Below are 18,449 nucleotides of genomic sequence, written 5' to 3'. Positions count from 1 at the left end.
TAAATCATTTTTCCATGTCTAAATTCTCTCTGACTTCTCTCATGACCTGATGTTTGAATGTTTTCCTGACTGTGGGGGCTCCTCAGCATTGGTTCGCCATCTTTCACTGGCCTAAAGGAAGGTTTACAACTTCTTCCTACCCTGGATAGTCAGGGAATTCATGTGAGGAAACTCTGGGAACAGCGCAGGAACTGGCTGTAGACCAAACCTGGCCTCTGCAGACTCAAACTGAGCTTTGACCTCAAACGATAGAGTTACAACAAAGCCTTAAATTTTAATTTATTTTCCCTGGACCTCCTGAGAAAACCTTAAAATATCTTCTAAAGCTCTACAAACACCAGCCTTACTAATTAAATCAAATTCATGCTGTTTACCATTCTTGTAACTATGACAAACAACTCTTCTGATGCTCTGAATGATCTTCCACTAAGGGTTTTCTACAGCAACAACACTTGGAAGAGCTCCCACTCATGCCTCCTCTCAACATCACTGCCTGATAAAGTCTCTCTGCACTTCTCTCCCTAAATGGTAAGGGCCACAAGGAGAGCAGCAATACGGCAGCACACTTAGATCTGGCATCTTGTTTACTTCTGTCTTTTTCTTCAACTTTAAAGCTGGGTAATGCAACATATCTTTTTTTGAGCCAGATCTAATGAAGCAGATTTTTGATAAGGTGTTGTTATGGTTGGTAGTTTTACAACAATAATTGTTTCAAAATAAATATATTTGTGCTGATATTCATGGACCCAAGAAGATGAATCATTCAGGATTTTGTCAAGGGTGACATACAGGGCAAAGTGTTAGCATGTCTACTTTAAATATCTCGACTTTTTCTGGATGAAACGGCACAAAAACTGTTAAAAACAATAACCATTTTCAGATTTCAGACACAGAATCAGTACGTTTACATGGATAGTAAAGTTGAGCTAAAGTTAGACTCTAGTTCATTTAGGTGTTTTAACCGGACTACTGTCCTTGCCCCAGCACACATGAATTGGCAGAATTGATTTACGTAATAATAGGAGCATATCCGCAACTGCTGTACTAGACATTGATACACCCCCTTAAAGATAGTTACTATGGACATTCTTCCTCTTGGCCTTGCAAACAAGTTAGCAAGCGGTAGCATGCCACACCTGTGGCTTATGGTGAAAACCCAAGGAAAGTGACAATGCCACTCCTGTTATGTTTAGCATTTATTTGAGTCAACTCTCGAGTCAAAGCCCTCCATTGAGACAGTGGAGGATGTGCAAAATACCTTGTCAGTCTGATCCAATGGAAGCTTTTACATAACCTTGCAAAGACAATGTACTGGCCAGATTCCATGTCTGTCATCAGGCAAATCCACCTTGAAAATTTCCATTTTGAAACTATTGTGCCAGGTCTGGAAACAAACCCAACCAATCAGCATATAACAACAAGCTTCACAGTTTGTAACCTGCACTAGCGTCTGTCTTCCAAGCCCAGGTCAATTCCTGAGCTGCACATGCATATTACGTCCTTCTGTCTTGTCGCTCTAATTGGCCAACACTGAACTTGACAGACAAAACATATGTCCAATCACCCTTTGAGAATTTTCCCAAATACTTCTTATGGAGGGTGTCCCAGGTGAATGTGGATATATCCAATGCAATGGATATTTGACACAGTCTATCTGGCGTGTTTGGTTAGCTTTTAACTCAAGCTGCATTTTCTTGATGCGTGAGTCCAATTACAAAAAATAAATTTAAACCAGTCAAACAAGTTAAAATGCATTTTAAAAGTCCAGTTCTAGTTTGATAAACACACACAAATTTTAGTTTTGGTGACTGCATGTAAAAATACCCAGTGAGTTATTTGTCTACTGATTTAAGCTTGCCTTGACTATTAAGAAAAGACTCCCATTGGACTTCTATAATTTGGTTCATTCATTTTTGCTCTTTTGGGAAAGATAGCTTTGAATTGTCAGCTAACCTGAGCCGTAGGTCTACAAGGTCAAAATTTTAACTTGTCCAAATCTCAATGGTATAAAACGTGACTTCAGTACACACAAGACCAACATAAATCCCCACCCCTTCCTCAGTGTTCTGGCTGATTGCAGCCATCAATAGGACTGATCACTGTTCAGATAATTAGCTTTGAGTTGTTAAGTTCTTATTTCTTTGAGATATCATAGACTTAACAAGGTTTGGAAAGTCTGTCTGTTCTCCTGCAATTGTACTATTGTGACAGAAATATCCCCCATTGTGCATACAACATCCTAATCAACATGTATGAAACATGTTTAAGTTTTGGAGTGAAAAATAAATAGGCTGGAAGAAAACACATCTCATCAGTGTGAACACAGAGCTAAGAGCAACAAACCCAGAGGGGGTTTGACCTAAAATATACATCAAATTTTATCCTATGATGTATTTGAAATATGCTTTATTAATGTGTGAAATGTTGCATATCATAGTGCTGAGCAATTGGTCAGGTTTCAATTTCGACCACAATTTTGACTTCCCCAAATTAGAAAAAAAGATAATTGTAATCAAACAATTCCTGTGCCACATGTGAATGATTGTTTTGTCTATGTTTTGTCATCTAGTACATTTCTTAGTGTTTGTTGTAATATTTTGGCCATAAAAGTAATTCTCCTTATTTATTTATTGTCAATTTGCAGCATTTTTATACATATTTAAGTTTGTTCGGTCATTTTAGTCATGCATTGCTTTTATTTCAAAGTGTTTTAAGTGTTTTAACGTTCCATAAATGTTTGTGATTGAGACGCAGTAAAATCAATGAGTAACCATGCTCAACAGTTGTGATCTCAGTGCCAATCAAAGTAATTTTGATATGATTTTTGCCATAATCGAGCAGGCCTAGTTTACCTTTAAGTTAACAACCCCGATCCAAAAAAACAAAAGTGTTTTGCTTTGTTTAGGTCTTATTTTTCTGATGTTGCACATAGAACTAAGTATGTTAGCCATTGTTTTTAAAAGTGCTATATAAATTAAGTTGTTATCATGGCATAAATGTGGGTTCTGCAAATGACAAGTTAGTTATATAATATTGTCACCATGGGCAATCCAAAGTCCCTTCTGAGATTTAAAATGTGTCAGAGTATAGCAACATGTACCTGCTACACAGATGTAAAAGAACCATGTGTATGCAGGTGATTTGACAAGACAGAGTTCATTTATCCCCAAAATAAACTCTGTTGAAGTAAAAAAAAAAAAAAAAAAACATTTGGACTGAACTATCTGCTACATGATTTATTATCCAAACAGAACCCATGATCATCTGTAGATCTGTCAACTGTTGTAATAGATAGAGACTCCATTTAGGATCTTTGGTGAGTGTCCTTCTGTCTTAGTGTAATTGATGTCCTCACAGCTGTTTTGGCTGTTACTTACTGTCCAGGCAGGGGGCGCAGACAGTCTGAGTGGCTCCACATGGTTTAACGACTCCCTCGCCGGGCTGGCACTGCAGGCAGCACTCTCCATTGGTTGTGTACTGACCCGAGTAACACTCCTCCTTATTGGCCAGAACTCCCACCTGCCAATGACAAGAGATCATTCAAAGTTAGACAAGCTAAGGCACACTCACTCTTTGCGGTATCCATAAGATTAACTACACCCAAGAGAAAGCTTTATTTACCTCAAAAATAAGACTCTTACCAGATCTCCCATTTCTGGATAAAATGTCTCATATAGGGCTGAGTCAATGTCCTTTTTAAAGATAATATAAAGAAAAAATAAGCTGCATGGCAGTACAGGGGTTAGTGTTTTTTGTTTAGCATTAAGGTTCCTAACTGACATCCCTTTCTGGGTGGAGTTTTTATGTTCTCTTGTACATGCATGCGATCTCTCATAGTACTCTAACTTCTACCCACAGTCCAAAGACATGCTTTTTAGGTCAGTTGGTGGCAATAAATTGTCTTTAGGAGTGAATGTAAACATGCCTGGTTGTTGTATGTCACTCCTGTGATTGACTGGTGACCTGTGGCCCAATGACAGCTGGGATAAGCTCCAGCCTCCTGCATCCCCAAATGGGGCAAGTAGTATAGATAATAGTTGGATGGATTGATTAAAAAAAATAAAACCTGAGTTGCTTGTAATAAGTAAAGATAGGTGCCAATGTAGCACACAGAGTTATTCCAAGTTCCTTCAAATAAAATATATCTTATTGAAGAAACTTAGGTGCATTCCCTCTAGATTTCTGCAGTGCACAAAAAGAACTCAGCACAGGCTGTACACAGCATTGCATGCTGTAGTTCTTCTTCTTTTATCCTAATCTACAAAGGCCTGAATGATAGCTTAGTCCTCTGGTATTTTGCAGGAAAAAGCAAAAGAGAGATTAAATAAGGAAAACTTTTAAGCAGATTTTTCCCAATATTTCAGGGTAATAAAAACGTCTTGCACTCTTTAGATAACTGAATTGAAAAAACCACTAGTTCCCTTCCCAAATGCAACAAGTTGCAGGACAAATGTAAGAAGGGATGTTGGAAATACTGAATTAAAACATGCCATGTATTGGATTTTAAAAACAGACAAATTCTCCAGAATCTTTTTGTATTTTTTCTATTCTTTACCAGTCAGGCTTTCAAAAGTATAAAGTCATACAATATACAGTACCAATTAAAGGTATTGATGTCAAAGCGAAAACAGGTTTCTACAAAGTAATGTCAATTAAATCAAAATATGTAATGTTAAATATGTGATTGCATACATATTCACCCACTTTCAAGTCATTTAGTAGATGCACCTTTGGCTGCAATCACAGCTCTGAGTCTGTGTGGATAGTTCCCAGTCAGCCTTGCACATCTGGACACTGCAATTTTACTCTATTCTTCTTTGCAAAACTGCTCAAGCTCTGTCGGGTTGCACAGGGATGGGGCATACACAGCCTTTTTCAGGTCCAGCCACAAATTCTCTATTTGATTGAGGTCTGGCCCTTGACTCGGCTGCTCCAGATCATTCACCTTGTTGTCTTCAAACCGTTTCTGTGTAGCTTTCGCTGTATGCTTTAGGTCATTGTACTGCTAGAAAATAAATCATCTCCTAAGCCAAAGTTCTCCTGCAGACTGAACATGGTTGTTCAAAATGTTGAAATGTTCAAAACTTCTTGTCTTGCTCACCACTCATACTTGGCACTAAAATCATAAGACTTATTTCTAATCCTTCATCAAATAGAATCGTTTTAACAGAACCAGCCATGTCTGAAATCACAGCCACCATTATAAGAACAAACAAATCTCACCCTCAGGTCAAGCTGGATTAAGTCTTCTCTACATTCTTCAAACAGTAACCTGTTGAGAGTTTTAAATCAGCTGCTGACAGATGTAGACGACTGTAAATGCATGCAAGCATGTGCACATTAACAACCAGTCCTGGATGTTTCTGGGCGTTGATGTTTATGTGCAACCTTTGAGTTTGTGTGTCCTTTAACATTAAATCTTTCTTTTCTCACAGCAGGTCTTTTTCATCTTCAGCACACATCGATCTCCAAAGCAAACCTGGATAAAAACAACCGTTAACCTTTGACGCCTAGCCAGGGGGAGCCGTCTGCGTTTGGTTTCTCTGCAGATACGTGAGGAGTGATTGTTTTAAAGGTCGTCAATTATGAGGTTAGGATGTCCGTCTGTTGGACGGTTTATCTTTCACAGGAGGACAGGTAGGAGTGAGATTAGAGGGCAAAAGGAGCTGGACTTGTTTTGGTCCTGCATGTTAGACAGAACAGCATGGCTGAGATTTTAGGGTGATCGAAAGGACCCTCAAACACAAAAATGATAACAATGTGACTCTTTTGCCCTTTTAACAGATTTGAGAGTCCCGATTGACCTGATTTAAGTTGAAAACTGAACCAAAGACATGTAACGCGAGCGTGTGTGTGGAGGTGGCGTTCAACATAAATCGTCAGGGTTCAGGTGTGTAAGGAATGCTGCTGACAAGCGCAAGGAGCGCTAAAAACATCAAGCATCCCCTCAGGCACCTCTGAGTCAGCTGGCAGGTAATGTTTGTGTGTTCATGCACACGCACACAAGACACGCCTCCCCCCTGCCCTCAATAGTGTCACGGCCCATTCACCTTCAAGGTATTCAGTCATTCATGTATTGTATTTTCAAGAATGTAGCGTTGGCTTTGCAAGTGAAAGGTTTGAGCTTTAGTGCTGCATACAACACACCCCATCATTTCTGGCCATTCACAGTGTCATGAGTGTTTGCTGTTTTTATAAAAGGGTAAAAGAAAGGGAATTTGAAACGTGATTTTAACCTGCAACGGCTGCAACTCCTGCCTGTCTCCTTTCTACGTTATATGCTCATTTAAAGCTCTTGTGAGAATTGTGATTTTGTATGTATTTTGGCACCAAAAATGTATTTTCTGCTGATCATTTCACAAGTTCAAGTAGTGTTTATTTGAAAAATAAATAAATAAATAAAATAAAAATCTTATCCCGTGCTTTTTACAGTGGATCTTGTCAGTGGAAAATGTAAATAAGGGTTGTTAATCTTTTCTGACACTTACCCTATGGCAGCTTATAAAGGCATTAAAAATAACCAGGGATGTTCTTAAGCATTTATTTCCCTTTTCGGCTAAATGCTCATTTAAACTGCGTTTAACTGACTAGTCTAAATAGGAGAAAATACTTAGAAAAGAGTCAAATTCATTGCAGGGTCACTGTGTTAGCCACCCTGTACTGAGTATCAGGCTCAAACATTAGCAGCTAGCTTCGCCAGCCTTTGCTTCTCCTTGCATTAATATCGTGCTTTGATATGTGGCCTTTTTACTTCGATTTGGTTGTTATATGTGAGTTTAACCCTCAACAGCCTAAACACCACTTTATTTCCATTTGTTACTTAAGAAACGGTCATACTTTGCTATTCCTACAATATGCTAACTGCTAAACTTCTCATATTTACATCTGGTGGAGTGCCAGTGTACGTACCAGATCTTTCTGGGAGCCTGCGCCTTCATCCTGCACTTTCCTACTGCAAATCCATTTGGACAAACCACAATGAGGCCGAATTGATGGATTAATATTTCAATCATTAGTTTTTGGATAGATATTCCTGTTTTGACGTTTTGTAAAGTTCTTATTACTTTTTACTGTAAATAGTTTTTTTTTAAAATGAGAATCCGTCTTTTGTAGGTAAAACAAATATTTTAACTATTTACAGTAGAAACATATTTGTCACGAAAAATATGTAGGCTAATAAAAGCAAAAAAAAATCAGTTTTAATATGTAATTTATTGCTTTTCATAAATAAATTATTTGTTCCCTCACTTGTTAAGATATTGTCTAAGACATCAATCAAAGATCGTCCCTCTGATAAACAGCAAAAGCAAAAAGCAAGTCATGGCCATTTCAGACACAGTAAATGTCACAGAATTAAAACATTTTATTCAAAATGATGTTTCTCACACCCTCAGCATTACCGCAAAACACATAGAGGGTTGAAAGCGGGTAATTTGGAGATAAAAAGAACGCTGAAGTAGAAAAACTAATGTAACTGTATTAATTTACTGTTTATCCACTTTGGGCTTCCGTACAGACATTACACATGTTCAGCACCCACTGGAAAGAGTTTCCAAAAACGCTTCAAACAGCAGTTTGGCCACGCCGAGGCTCGCCTTGAATGGTCCTGCTCTGGAGGTTCGTGCCCTGCGTCCATGCACGCCATGACGTCACTGCAGTTTGTCATCATTCGGGGATGCCTCGCAGACATGTTTGAGTAACAACCACCCAACCAAATTTTGAAATACCTGCCACTTTACCAATAGCAGAAGATGAAGAAACTTTGAAGTAGAAACAATGGCTAACTCTTGTACAAAACAATGATTACTGAGACACAGCTAAACGTAACCAACTCTAGACGTGCCCCAAAATGGGTCGCCTGTTACGGTGGAATAGCAAATCCCCTGTGGTGTCGTAGAACCATGTTGCTCATTGTAATGGAAAAGTCCCTCAAGAAGGGCATATGACTGCCTCATAGGCCTACTGACTGCTTTGAAACATATCCAAACATTTAGAGACCCACTGCAATGTGTGAAAATTAATTCTTCACTCTGAGAAACATAGTTTTGGATGACAGAGGCAGAGCTGGTTTAGCTCACATCTGAAAGAGACTTGCCCTGCATGATGAAGTGGAAGGACAGTAGGAGGTTCAGCACCAAAACTCGCTTCTTCCCGTTATTTTAAAGATAAAAAAGGCTTAAAAGTGCAATTGCTTGGGTTTCAAGATTATTTAAAATGTTGATAATGTTTATTTAAAATGATGATGTGCGAGAGCTTGCAAGGTTGTATGCAAATGTGATACACAGATGAAGAGGGTATAAGAGAGGGAGAAGGAAAACAGAGAGAAGACGTGGCTTGCAAGCAGGCAGTGGCACAGTGACTTTTATGACTGAAATATAAACTCTGCAGCAGTTTTTGAAATTATATTGATTGTGTTATAGTATGAATGGATGTAATAGATTAAGTTATGAATGTCAGTTTGTGCCTCCATATAATCAACTTATCTGTTGCGATGCAGGAATGTTCCTGTTTTTGCCCTAGTAATTCTTCAAACACATATTCCAAACTTTTGTATGTAGCAAAATCCTCCATGGCTGCGTAGTTTCTATCCATTTGTGAAGAAATGCACTTCTTTGGACACCAGAAGGCATCCTCTTTAAATCCACATCTATTACATTACTCCAAAAGAAGCGTAAATCCTTTTCTACTGTTGTTTACCAGACAAAATGCACAAACCTTGCTCAGACGTGTTTTAATGCCAACTTTTTAAGCCTTAAAAAGTTGATTTATGAGAAGTGTCATTGAGTCGTTTCACAACCTTTTCCCATGATATGTAACATTCAGTGAAATAGATCAATCAAACCTGTCACCACACACAGTCACTTCCTCTCTCTCTCTCTCTCTCTCTCTATTCCCCTGATCTGCCCCCTTGTATACTGCACACGCCCATCATGCAAAAACAGCCTCACATGTGAACAAACCTGCTTTAGACATGTCTGAGTTACACTTTTGAAAACAAGCCAAGCGCTCCTGTTACACTGTTTGCCTTAATTTTCCCTCTGACCCTTTCTAAGCACAGAGAAAACACCCCAGACATGGAAAACTGATCTCCATCACTAATGACTGCTAAATTGTGAATACGGATAAATTAACATGTAATGTGATTTGTGGAATCAGAGGAAAGAGGATGCAGCACTTAGCCTGTTGTTCAACTTTTTCCTGTTATTGTTTAGTAGATTGGGAGTTTGCACTCTTCAACTTTTGACAGATGATCTCTCTGAAGCTACAGCGAGCTGATCGTACACTCCATGTATACACAAATGCAAGGACAAGAAGCATCTGGATGCTTCACAGTACAACCAATCTTACTAATGCTGCAGTCAATTTTCAGTTGGAGGCACTTAACCTTTAGACCTTGACTGTCAGTGCTTGTTAAGCCATTAGAGGTCTTCTATAGCAGCCTCAATAAAGCTGGGCCTCGTTTCAATCAAACATTAGATGATAAACAAAGATATCATGGCTTAAGTCTTACCAAACTAGGCTGAATCCAGAGTGATGTGGAAGAAAAATAGAGGAACAGAGTGTAATACTGCAATATGTTTTTGGTACCACATGTTTCAAAGGGGTATAATTCCCATTATTTTCATAATAGAGATAGTGTAAAACAGGAATGAATTAAAAAAGAATTGTTACACTGTTTAAATTGCACAAAACTCTGCCAGTGTTTCTGCACAGTTCACTGTGCAGAAGATTGCCTCAAATGTTATGATCGAGAGCAAGAAAACACCCCAATAATGGGTGCCAAAGACTTCTATTTTTGTAGTCATGGTATGGAAAGGGGTGTCAATACTATGGCCAGACCAATAAATCAGCTGGCTGATTGTAGCCAATTAAAAATAATCCAGTTCTAATCAGCCAAAAGTTGGTCCTTAGACATCAATATTAACACCAGAGGTGGAAAAAGTGCATGATTATTGTACTCAAGTAAAACTACAGTTAGCCTGGTTAAAATTTACTGAAGTGAAAGTAAAAGTACTGCTTTAAAAATTACTCTAAGTAAAAGCATAAGGTATTTAATTTAAAGTACTGAGTAGCTACTAAGGAGTTGTACAGCAAAATACAATCATTCTCCAACCAGATCTCCAACAAGGTTGTTCAGGTAAAGTCGCACCTCCATGATACGCACCATGTGTCCTTTAGGAACACCCAGAGTCAGAGATGTGAATCCTAACTAAGTTGATAGCTTCACTCGTGGCGCAAATGTGTGTCTTACATGAAAAACAACAACAATCCACCAGCAATGTGAGCCAAAGAAACCCAATAGGGTTCCCAGTATAACAGGAAACATCCAAACACAACTTAGCACATATAAAACACATTGAAACACTTTGCCTTTGGCATGACAGAGAACAACAGCTGTTTTGGGATGCGATGTGTAATCGTTCTCTATATGCTACTGTATAGTCAACAGAAGTGAAAAAGAGTGTTGTACTCAAAGTACAGTTACGTGGGTAAAATTTGCTTAAGTAGAAGTACAGTAAAAGTAGTTTCGAAACGTGCTTAAAAGAGTAGAAGTACCCAAAACACAACTCAGTAACAGTAGTTTGAGTAAATGTGTTAAGTTACTTTCCACCCTTAGTTAACACTTGCATTTTCACTTACAGTATACAGTGCAGGGAAAATGACTTGGTTTTACTTCCATGTGATGTCTGTGTTCTATTATTCATCCAGTAGAGAGCGCTCCAACTTTCATGTTACATTCTCCATATTTACCTCTTGACAGCAGAGTGAACTAGAGCTCAGAGCAGCTTAGATGAGCAGCATCAGATTGGTTAAAGAGAGCGGTTTGCCTCAGTGGTAAGTTTATCACTAGTTTGTGAAATAAACAATTACTCCACGAGTTTCCTGTTTCAGTGCAACCTACTTGTCCATGAATCACGAGGTGCCTCGTTGTGTGGGTCACGCTTATCTGTTTATGTTAGCAGCTAACATTAGGATAACCTAGCTTAACATTACCTAACTAAAATTTAGCAATGCATGTAGCGGTGTAATATTTCACAGTAATATCACGCTGGCTCAGGCTGCTGCACGCTGCCAGATAAGACCAGAGCACATTAGGGTGACACAAGGTATGACCAGCAGGGCTGGGTTGGGGGCATTTCTGGAAGGAGTTTCATTCATAATGACTTCACGGTTCAGAAACATAAAGGAGAGAAAATGTGAATGTAAGTTTAAAGGACTTTAAAGAGGCACATTTCGAATCCTGTTTTACCTGTGACTTGTGAGCTCATCCATTTATCTATTACCTACAGATTATTATCAGATTCATCATTTATAGAGACACTCACTGACCACTTCATTAGAGACATCTGTGCAATGTAATGCACACATTTACAACATATCTGTGAATTATACTTCAGTAATCGAAGACTTGAAAATGTGGTCACTGTGAGAGAGATTTTTTTTTTTTTAACTGTACAGTGAGTGTGGCTGTTGTTGTAAGAGGTGTTCCTAATATTTTGACCCTCCGGTGCATGTAAATGTTGCACTTCTCAATATGATGCTCCTCACACAAAATAAAATCAATGTGCTGATACACCAGTTATCGTAATTTTATATTCCCTAATATCGGTATTGGCCTCCAAAAATCCATATCAGTGGGGCCATAATCAGTAGTGTTTGATTTTTACTGGAATCACATCGACGTTTTAAATCCTGGCGTTGTGACAGCCCTAGTCTGTGTGTAGGGGGAGGGGGTTCAGGCTGCATCAATACTGCATCCGCTGAGCCAGCAGAGGATGCATAGCCATCAGTGGGAGCAGCTGTCAGATATCAGTGATGCAGCTTGTTCCTAAACAGGGACCTTGACGTGCACAGTGGTGTCCTGACTGATAAAGAGCAATATATTTCCTTCCTGCAGCCTGCATGGCCTCAAGGGAACTTGAGTGTTTTTCTGGATCCTCTTAAATTTTCTAGTATTGGAGATTAAATCAAGCAAAATCACTGCCATGTATCAGTTCTTGAGCTCTTAGTATACCAAAGCCACATTGTTATTGTCATGTAACTGAGAAGGGTGTAACTACACATCCAGCAACTGGGGCTATAAAGTGTCGACCTGAATGGCTGCATGCATACACTGAAGACAGGTGCAAGGACGTAGACTCTTACTTTCTACCGTCAGGATCAGATTTTACAAGTAGCATGTAAAAGAGATCAAACTCCTGACACTTACGCTGTCATGAGATTTAAATCTAATTTAGAGTATGATTATTTCCTTTAAGTTTCCTAGCCAAAATGTCATGGCAGCTAATTCTGGAAAGAGGAAACAGAAGGAAGGTTCTAAACAAACTTCCACAGTTTTATTTGAACTTCTTTTATTTGGCTATGCGTCGCGTAATTACGCAGGTGCCCCTGCCAGGGTTTATTCAAGTTAACCAGAAAGCAAACATTTAACGCACACTTTGATTATGTAAGAAGTAACTCACCACTCCGAGAAGCACAGCTAAGAGGGCGGAATTCATCCTGTATCCCCCCTTTTATCTTCCAAAAACAGAGAAATCAGATCGGATGCAGCAGGATGGGGGTCTCAGCAACTTCGAACCAGGGAAATCAGCTCGGCTGTCATCGCTGCGTCCTTGCGCAAGTTTACTTCAAGACTCCAAGAAACTTTCTGCTGCCAAATATATTAAAAACTAAACTCAGCCCAGGGTAAGAGGCAGACGCTGTGGCAGCAGATAGGATCCGGTCAGTGCGTAAACTCGCTGAGATTGATCCATTGGATGTTCGGCTCTGTGCGCTTTTTTCTCTGACTTGGCTCATATGACACACGCGCTCAGCTTCAGGGAAGAAGGCATCTCCCTGTCCACGCCCACTTCACACACAAATACAAGCACATATACACGAACCTGCGCTCTCTCTCTGGAAGAGCTTCATGCCCTGGGATGTTCTTGCTGAGTCGGATGAACCAACCGTCTTAAATTTTTATCATCTGACAAATTAAGTCTTTCATCTTTCATTAAGTGTGTGTGGTTCACAGGCTGAACTGTGTCAAGTGAGATAAATTCTCTCTGAAAGCGAGACAAACTGTGACTTTATAAGAAACTTCTAACGATTGAAAAGTAAATCCTCAAAAATATGAGGAATCATTTTTGGCACTTATTGTTCCTTTTTTAGTTAGTTTGCTTTTATTTCTGGATTTATTTATTTGTTTATAGTCAGTGGATTTTACTTGGCCTGCTCCCATGGCAGATATTAAGAGTCTTTGCATTATGATATGCACCATGTCAAAGGTTAAACTAACCTAAGCAGCCTTGAAGCCTACTGATGGGAGTTACCTTAAAGCAGGGGTGTCCAAACTATGGCCCGGGGACCAAATGTGGCCTTGCTCCATCCGGGGGGGAACCACAAAACTATACTCATCTGTCAATAAGAAAACAAAAAAAAATACAGTTTGTGAAGATGGTATGAATGACCCACCGTGCTAATTCTGTAAACAAACATTTTGACACAACAGTTCATTGACGTGCATCTTTTTGTGACTTTAAAATCGTTATCTTAATTGGATTGGACTGACTAACTTTGATATCATAAAGGAGAGGTATATCAAAGTGGCCCCATCATCCTTCAGATTTTCTGTATGTGGCCCTCAGCGGAAAAAGTTTGGACACCCCTGCCTTGAAGTGTTGGAGGGTTGACACAGGCCAACCTTAAAGTAGCATCACATGGGTTCCATCCACAAAAGCCTATGAGTTTTTTTCAGTGGCTTTTGGATTATTGCTGAATATAAGCTTTGTGGTGACAGTAAACCTAAAAGTGCACATTTTGTTTAACCTTGCAAAACAGATGCATTGGCTGGATTCCATTTTAGGCAGATCCATCTTGCAAAACTCCAATCCGAAACCTTTTTCTGAGAAAGGACCAGACCAATCAGCGTCATTTAGGGAAAACTGAGGGTGTGGTTTAGATGTACTGCAAGTAGATAGCAATGGCCGCTGCCAGTGTAGCGATTAGCTTGGATGAAGCTATAGTAGAGCTGAACTGGACCACGTTTCTTCAAGAACAAAGAACACTCAAAGATTTTCTTGGTGGAAAAGATGTTTTTGTTCTCCTCCTGACCAGCTTTGGCATGAGTGCAACAGTTACAGGAGGGGTTTAGCTGGACTGTAAGTTGGTGTATGGCTTTCAGTGGAGCGTTTAGCCTGGATAGCTACATGGGAGTTGCATATGGCTGCAGGCCATAGATCTCAGACAGCCCCTTTCGCATACCGTTATTCTGGGATGCCGTCTCTGTTCTACATAGTTCTAAGTTGAGATTTTTTTCTAAATTCAACTTTATTACAAACCAAGTCTGGTAACTATATGACGAAATAATTAAATTGCAAACATCACAGACTAAGCATCATTTCATAAATAAAACGGGAAAAAGTCAGAGGCCTAATCCAGGAGTCAATTACGTCAAGACCAGTTTTAGAAGTAGATTTGTAAAAGGAGACTTGCTTTAGCTTTGTGAGCTTTAGCTACAGCTAACATAGCCACAGTAGCTAAGTAGTTACTATGTTACTACATGAGCCAAATGTAGCAAAGTAAGCTTCAGCAATGGTTGCTTTACCAAAGCTAACGTGGCTACATAAGCTATGTAGATAACATACCTGTGTAGCTAAAGTTAGCTTTGTGGCTTCATGCATACAGTTATCTATGAGCTTTGTGAACTTTAGCTATGTTAGCTACTTATGTAAGCTACATTTGTTACGTTAGAATGTTTTCATGGAGGACAGGCATTTTTCCACTAAGAAGACTGTTAACTTGGTTTTGCAGGTAAAGTTTTTAACTTTTAAGTTTTGGTATCCTAACTCTTACTTTACATTTTGTCTTTGCCAAAGGCACAACTTAGATCAAGCCAAGTTGTCAAGGCACACCATAGTTATATCCATACAAACTAACCTCTCTAAAACATGTTACTGTAACTGAAGTAGCTGTATTGTTGTAGTAATAATGTAAGTTATATGTATTTCTATGGCTTCTCCAAGACTTGCCTCAGACTTACCACACCATTTGAGAACAGATATGACGTCTCACAGCAAATGTATGCAGCCAGACCTGCCTCGTTTTCAAAAACGGCCCATTCAAAAATGGACATTTTTAATGAAAAAAGAGCAAAGAACGCATGAAAGCTTTTCTTGGCAGAGAAGATGTTTTTTGCTCTTTTGGTTCCCCCACTGGCTCCAGAAATAGCTAGCTGAGGGGCGCAGCAAAGCTAAGTAAAAATGCTGTATGCCATTTGCATAGCAAGCAAAACACAGCAAATTTTGTAAGATGACTTCCAGGTAAACACAAGGCAAATAATGAATCTGTTTCACAAAAGGCAAAAAAAATATGATGAGTCATATCTCATCCCCTGCTTCACAAGTACAATGATGGGTATCTAGAAAGCCACACCCCATCATTCTGCGTGAGATATTGTTGGTTTTTCTGTGTAAGTCGATAAATGTTTGCGTCGATGTGTATGGTAAAGGCTGAGGGGACTTGAAAATATTTTCATCTGCCAAAGTGGGGGAAGTCGGGAACCATGGCTGGAGACGATGCAACGGAAAGTTCTAAAATGCTAATTCCTTTCCAGATTTTCAGACTCATAACTGCAGCACTCTGCTGGTTAAACTCCCTACTGCCAGTAAGATCAGCAACACCCCTGATTAAACTTACAAAAATAAGCTAGAAGACCAAAAAGTTTTTAAAAATGTTTTTATTTTAACTGCCAAAACTGGAATTTTAAAATGAGAGTTAATGGGATTCATCGGGTTTTGGAGTAAGCCTCAAGTGGACACTTGAGGAACTGCAGGTTTTTTTATGTTGTTGTTTTGTTTTCAAACACAGGCAGTTGCTTCTTGCCACAATCCATTAGCCCTAAATTACAGGAAAATGCTTGTTTTACCCTGATGATGAGTTCATTTCATGAGAAATCAACTCAGATTTTTAAAGTACTCAGTGAGCTCTTGACCGTTCCTGCCTAGTAATTCTGTCTTCCTAAAACAATAAAGTGACTTCTTTTTACTACCGGTCAGAGCCTGAAGACATAAAGAAACAACAACAGACATCTGCCACAGAACAGACAGTGATCACACCTGTAACCCCTAAACTTGAGATTCACACTAGTACATTTCTGTTTTGCTACAAAAAAATGAAGCAAACATTCGGTCATAGTTTTATGTTCTAAAGCTTGTTTGTCCTTGTTTCAAAATCTAATGTCTAAAAATAGACATTTTTAAATACTCTTACACATTTTTGTCCAATTTCCCCTTCAATTTTGACATAATTAATCCTATAATTATGAAAATCATGGACTAACAATGCTGCTTTTATGCATAAAAAGAAAGGCTCTACTATTGGATCAGGCTGACACCTGAGGCCTTATGTCGGCCTGATATAAACTGAGGAGCACGTCATGTTCTGCTGCAATTCATGACTATACATGCCAGCCTGTTAAATGTGTTTTATACTGAGAAGCAGATGATTTAAAGGATTGATCGAGCTGCTATGAGGTTTATGAGACAATGTTTTACAGTGCACCGTGTTCATGCACAGATTTAACAGAGTGAAAGTCCCTGCAGTAAAGTCAGGGATTTCTTTTTCTCTTTCTTTTAATGTAACTCATTAATTGTTGTGGGTAAACACAATAAAACCGACTTTAGAGAGAACTAAATTAGCTGTTGTAGGATTACAATAATGCAATTACAGGGATTACATACAACATTTACAGTATTTCTGGCCTTCAAAACAGGCTTAGCTTGTTAACTCTTAGTTTAAAAAAGAAAGTAGGACAAGATGACATTGTCAAGCAAATGTATTTATTCATTTATTGTTGAATCACGCAAAAAATAAAATTTAATTGTGTTGTCTTCAAAAGAAGTATGGGAGGCAGAGCTTATGTCTGTTATCATTATCATAAATGTTAACATGAACCTAAGAGCTGCTCAAGGCACCATCATTAGCTTAGTCCATTCATAAGAATCACACACATTCATGTGCCACTGAAGAAGCAGTGGGAGCAATTTGGGGTTAAGTGTTTTGCCCAAGGACCCATTTAGAATCACCAACCCTCCAATTGAGAGACGACCAACTCAACTACTTTGACACAGTAACTGATTATTACGTTGTCAGTTTTCCTAATCTTGGTGTCCTTATGTTAATAAATGTTACAGATGTTAAAATAATCACTCTTATCATACATTGATGTCACTGCTAATACCACACATGCTTAGCCATTATTACTGGCACTGTAGGTCAATGTACTTTCAGGTGGTTTCATTTCTTGGTTGAATCAAGCCCCAGACATCAGGAGAAACTCTTATTGTTCTTTTTTTGTTTGTTTGTTTCGAAAAAAAGTTGAAAAAACAAAAAAAAACTGAGCCCTTTTCCCATTCTTTCAGTTTTAACCAAAGTTGAAGGAATGAAAAAGAAAAAACCCCGAACCATTTTCCAGATTTTTGTCATTTCAGTTATGAAAACTGAATTTGACAATGGGTCAAATTTTTGTCTTTGTCAGTTACGTTTATTGTTTTCTCATTTTAAAGTAAGAATTGAACACCAACAAAACATGTGACTCAAAGGGAAGGGTAAACATTTCAAAATAAAAGTCTTTTTATTAAAAGAAAGCCTCAATAGCCACCACTGTGTTTAATGGCAAAATATTAGGCCTATTTTACTTTTAAAATATATTATAAATAATAGTTATTGTTATTAGAAGAAAAAGAAATCTATATGAAGAAATAATTCTAGACTCCTGGGGGTATTTATCCATGCACAGGGCATGAGTCGAATTTTAAATTCATGATTGATTGTTTAATTTCATGTACAAACAAATTAACAAAGAAAAAAATATTAATAAATTAATGCACAGTCATGTATTGAAAGTGAATAATATATTGTATAGTGTAAATCGGCCTATTAATATACCTTAAAACAAAATGCATTGGTTTGGAGGCTTGTATTTTAACATGCAGGCTTTTATTTTGAAATGTACCTTTCCCATTGGGTCACATGTTTTCTGTTTTAGGTCTTCTAGTAAACATGACAAAACAAACAAACAAACAAAAGTTTGACCAAAACAAAAAACTTGACTCATTTTCTTATTTCTTCAGGACCAAAAAAAAAAACAAAACAAAAAAACAAAACAAAACAAAAACGAAAAAAATAGGAGTTTCTGTGGATTTTTGAGGCTACTTTTAACCACTGCTGGAAAGTACACAGACCATTGCAGAAATAAATCAGTTTCATTCATAGTCTCTCTCTGTTTGTCTTTCTTTAAGCCCGACACAGTTTCGACATATTGCTCTTCTGCATCATTCTGGCTCTATTCAAAGATTTCTGCTCATAACAAGGATGTTTTTCTTTACCCTTTATTTCAGGCATAAATTTTGCCAAGTGCTTTATTGGTGGTTATATAATGTTGGGTATCTGTAAGTAATGTAAAATAT

At 38.3% G+C, this 18,449-nt stretch overlaps 1 protein-coding gene across 1 annotated transcript in view; it reads right to left on the bottom strand.

Annotated features, from left to right (window-relative positions):
- The window catches only part of ngfrb (nerve growth factor receptor b), a 46,329-nt gene extending 33,579 nt beyond the window's left edge, over nt 1–12,750 (bottom strand). Inside the window, exons 1-2 of the mRNA XM_041816540.1 lie at nt 12,465–12,750; nt 3,378–3,519 (exon numbers count right to left, since the gene is read on the bottom strand). Coding sequence (XP_041672474.1) covers nt 3,378–3,519; nt 12,465–12,500 — 178 coding nt within the window. The 5' untranslated portion in view covers nt 12,501–12,750. The remainder of the gene's footprint in view (nt 1–3,377; nt 3,520–12,464) is intronic.
- Between the last annotated feature and the right edge of the window lie 5,699 nt (nt 12,751–18,449).

This window comes from Cheilinus undulatus, linkage group 20, assembly GCF_018320785.1.
Source record: "Cheilinus undulatus linkage group 20, ASM1832078v1, whole genome shotgun sequence".
Taxonomy (NCBI): Eukaryota; Metazoa; Chordata; class Actinopteri; order Labriformes; family Labridae; genus Cheilinus; species Cheilinus undulatus.
The sequence above is the reverse complement of the archived record's forward strand: the minus strand, read 5'-3'. Positions and strand labels throughout refer to the sequence as shown.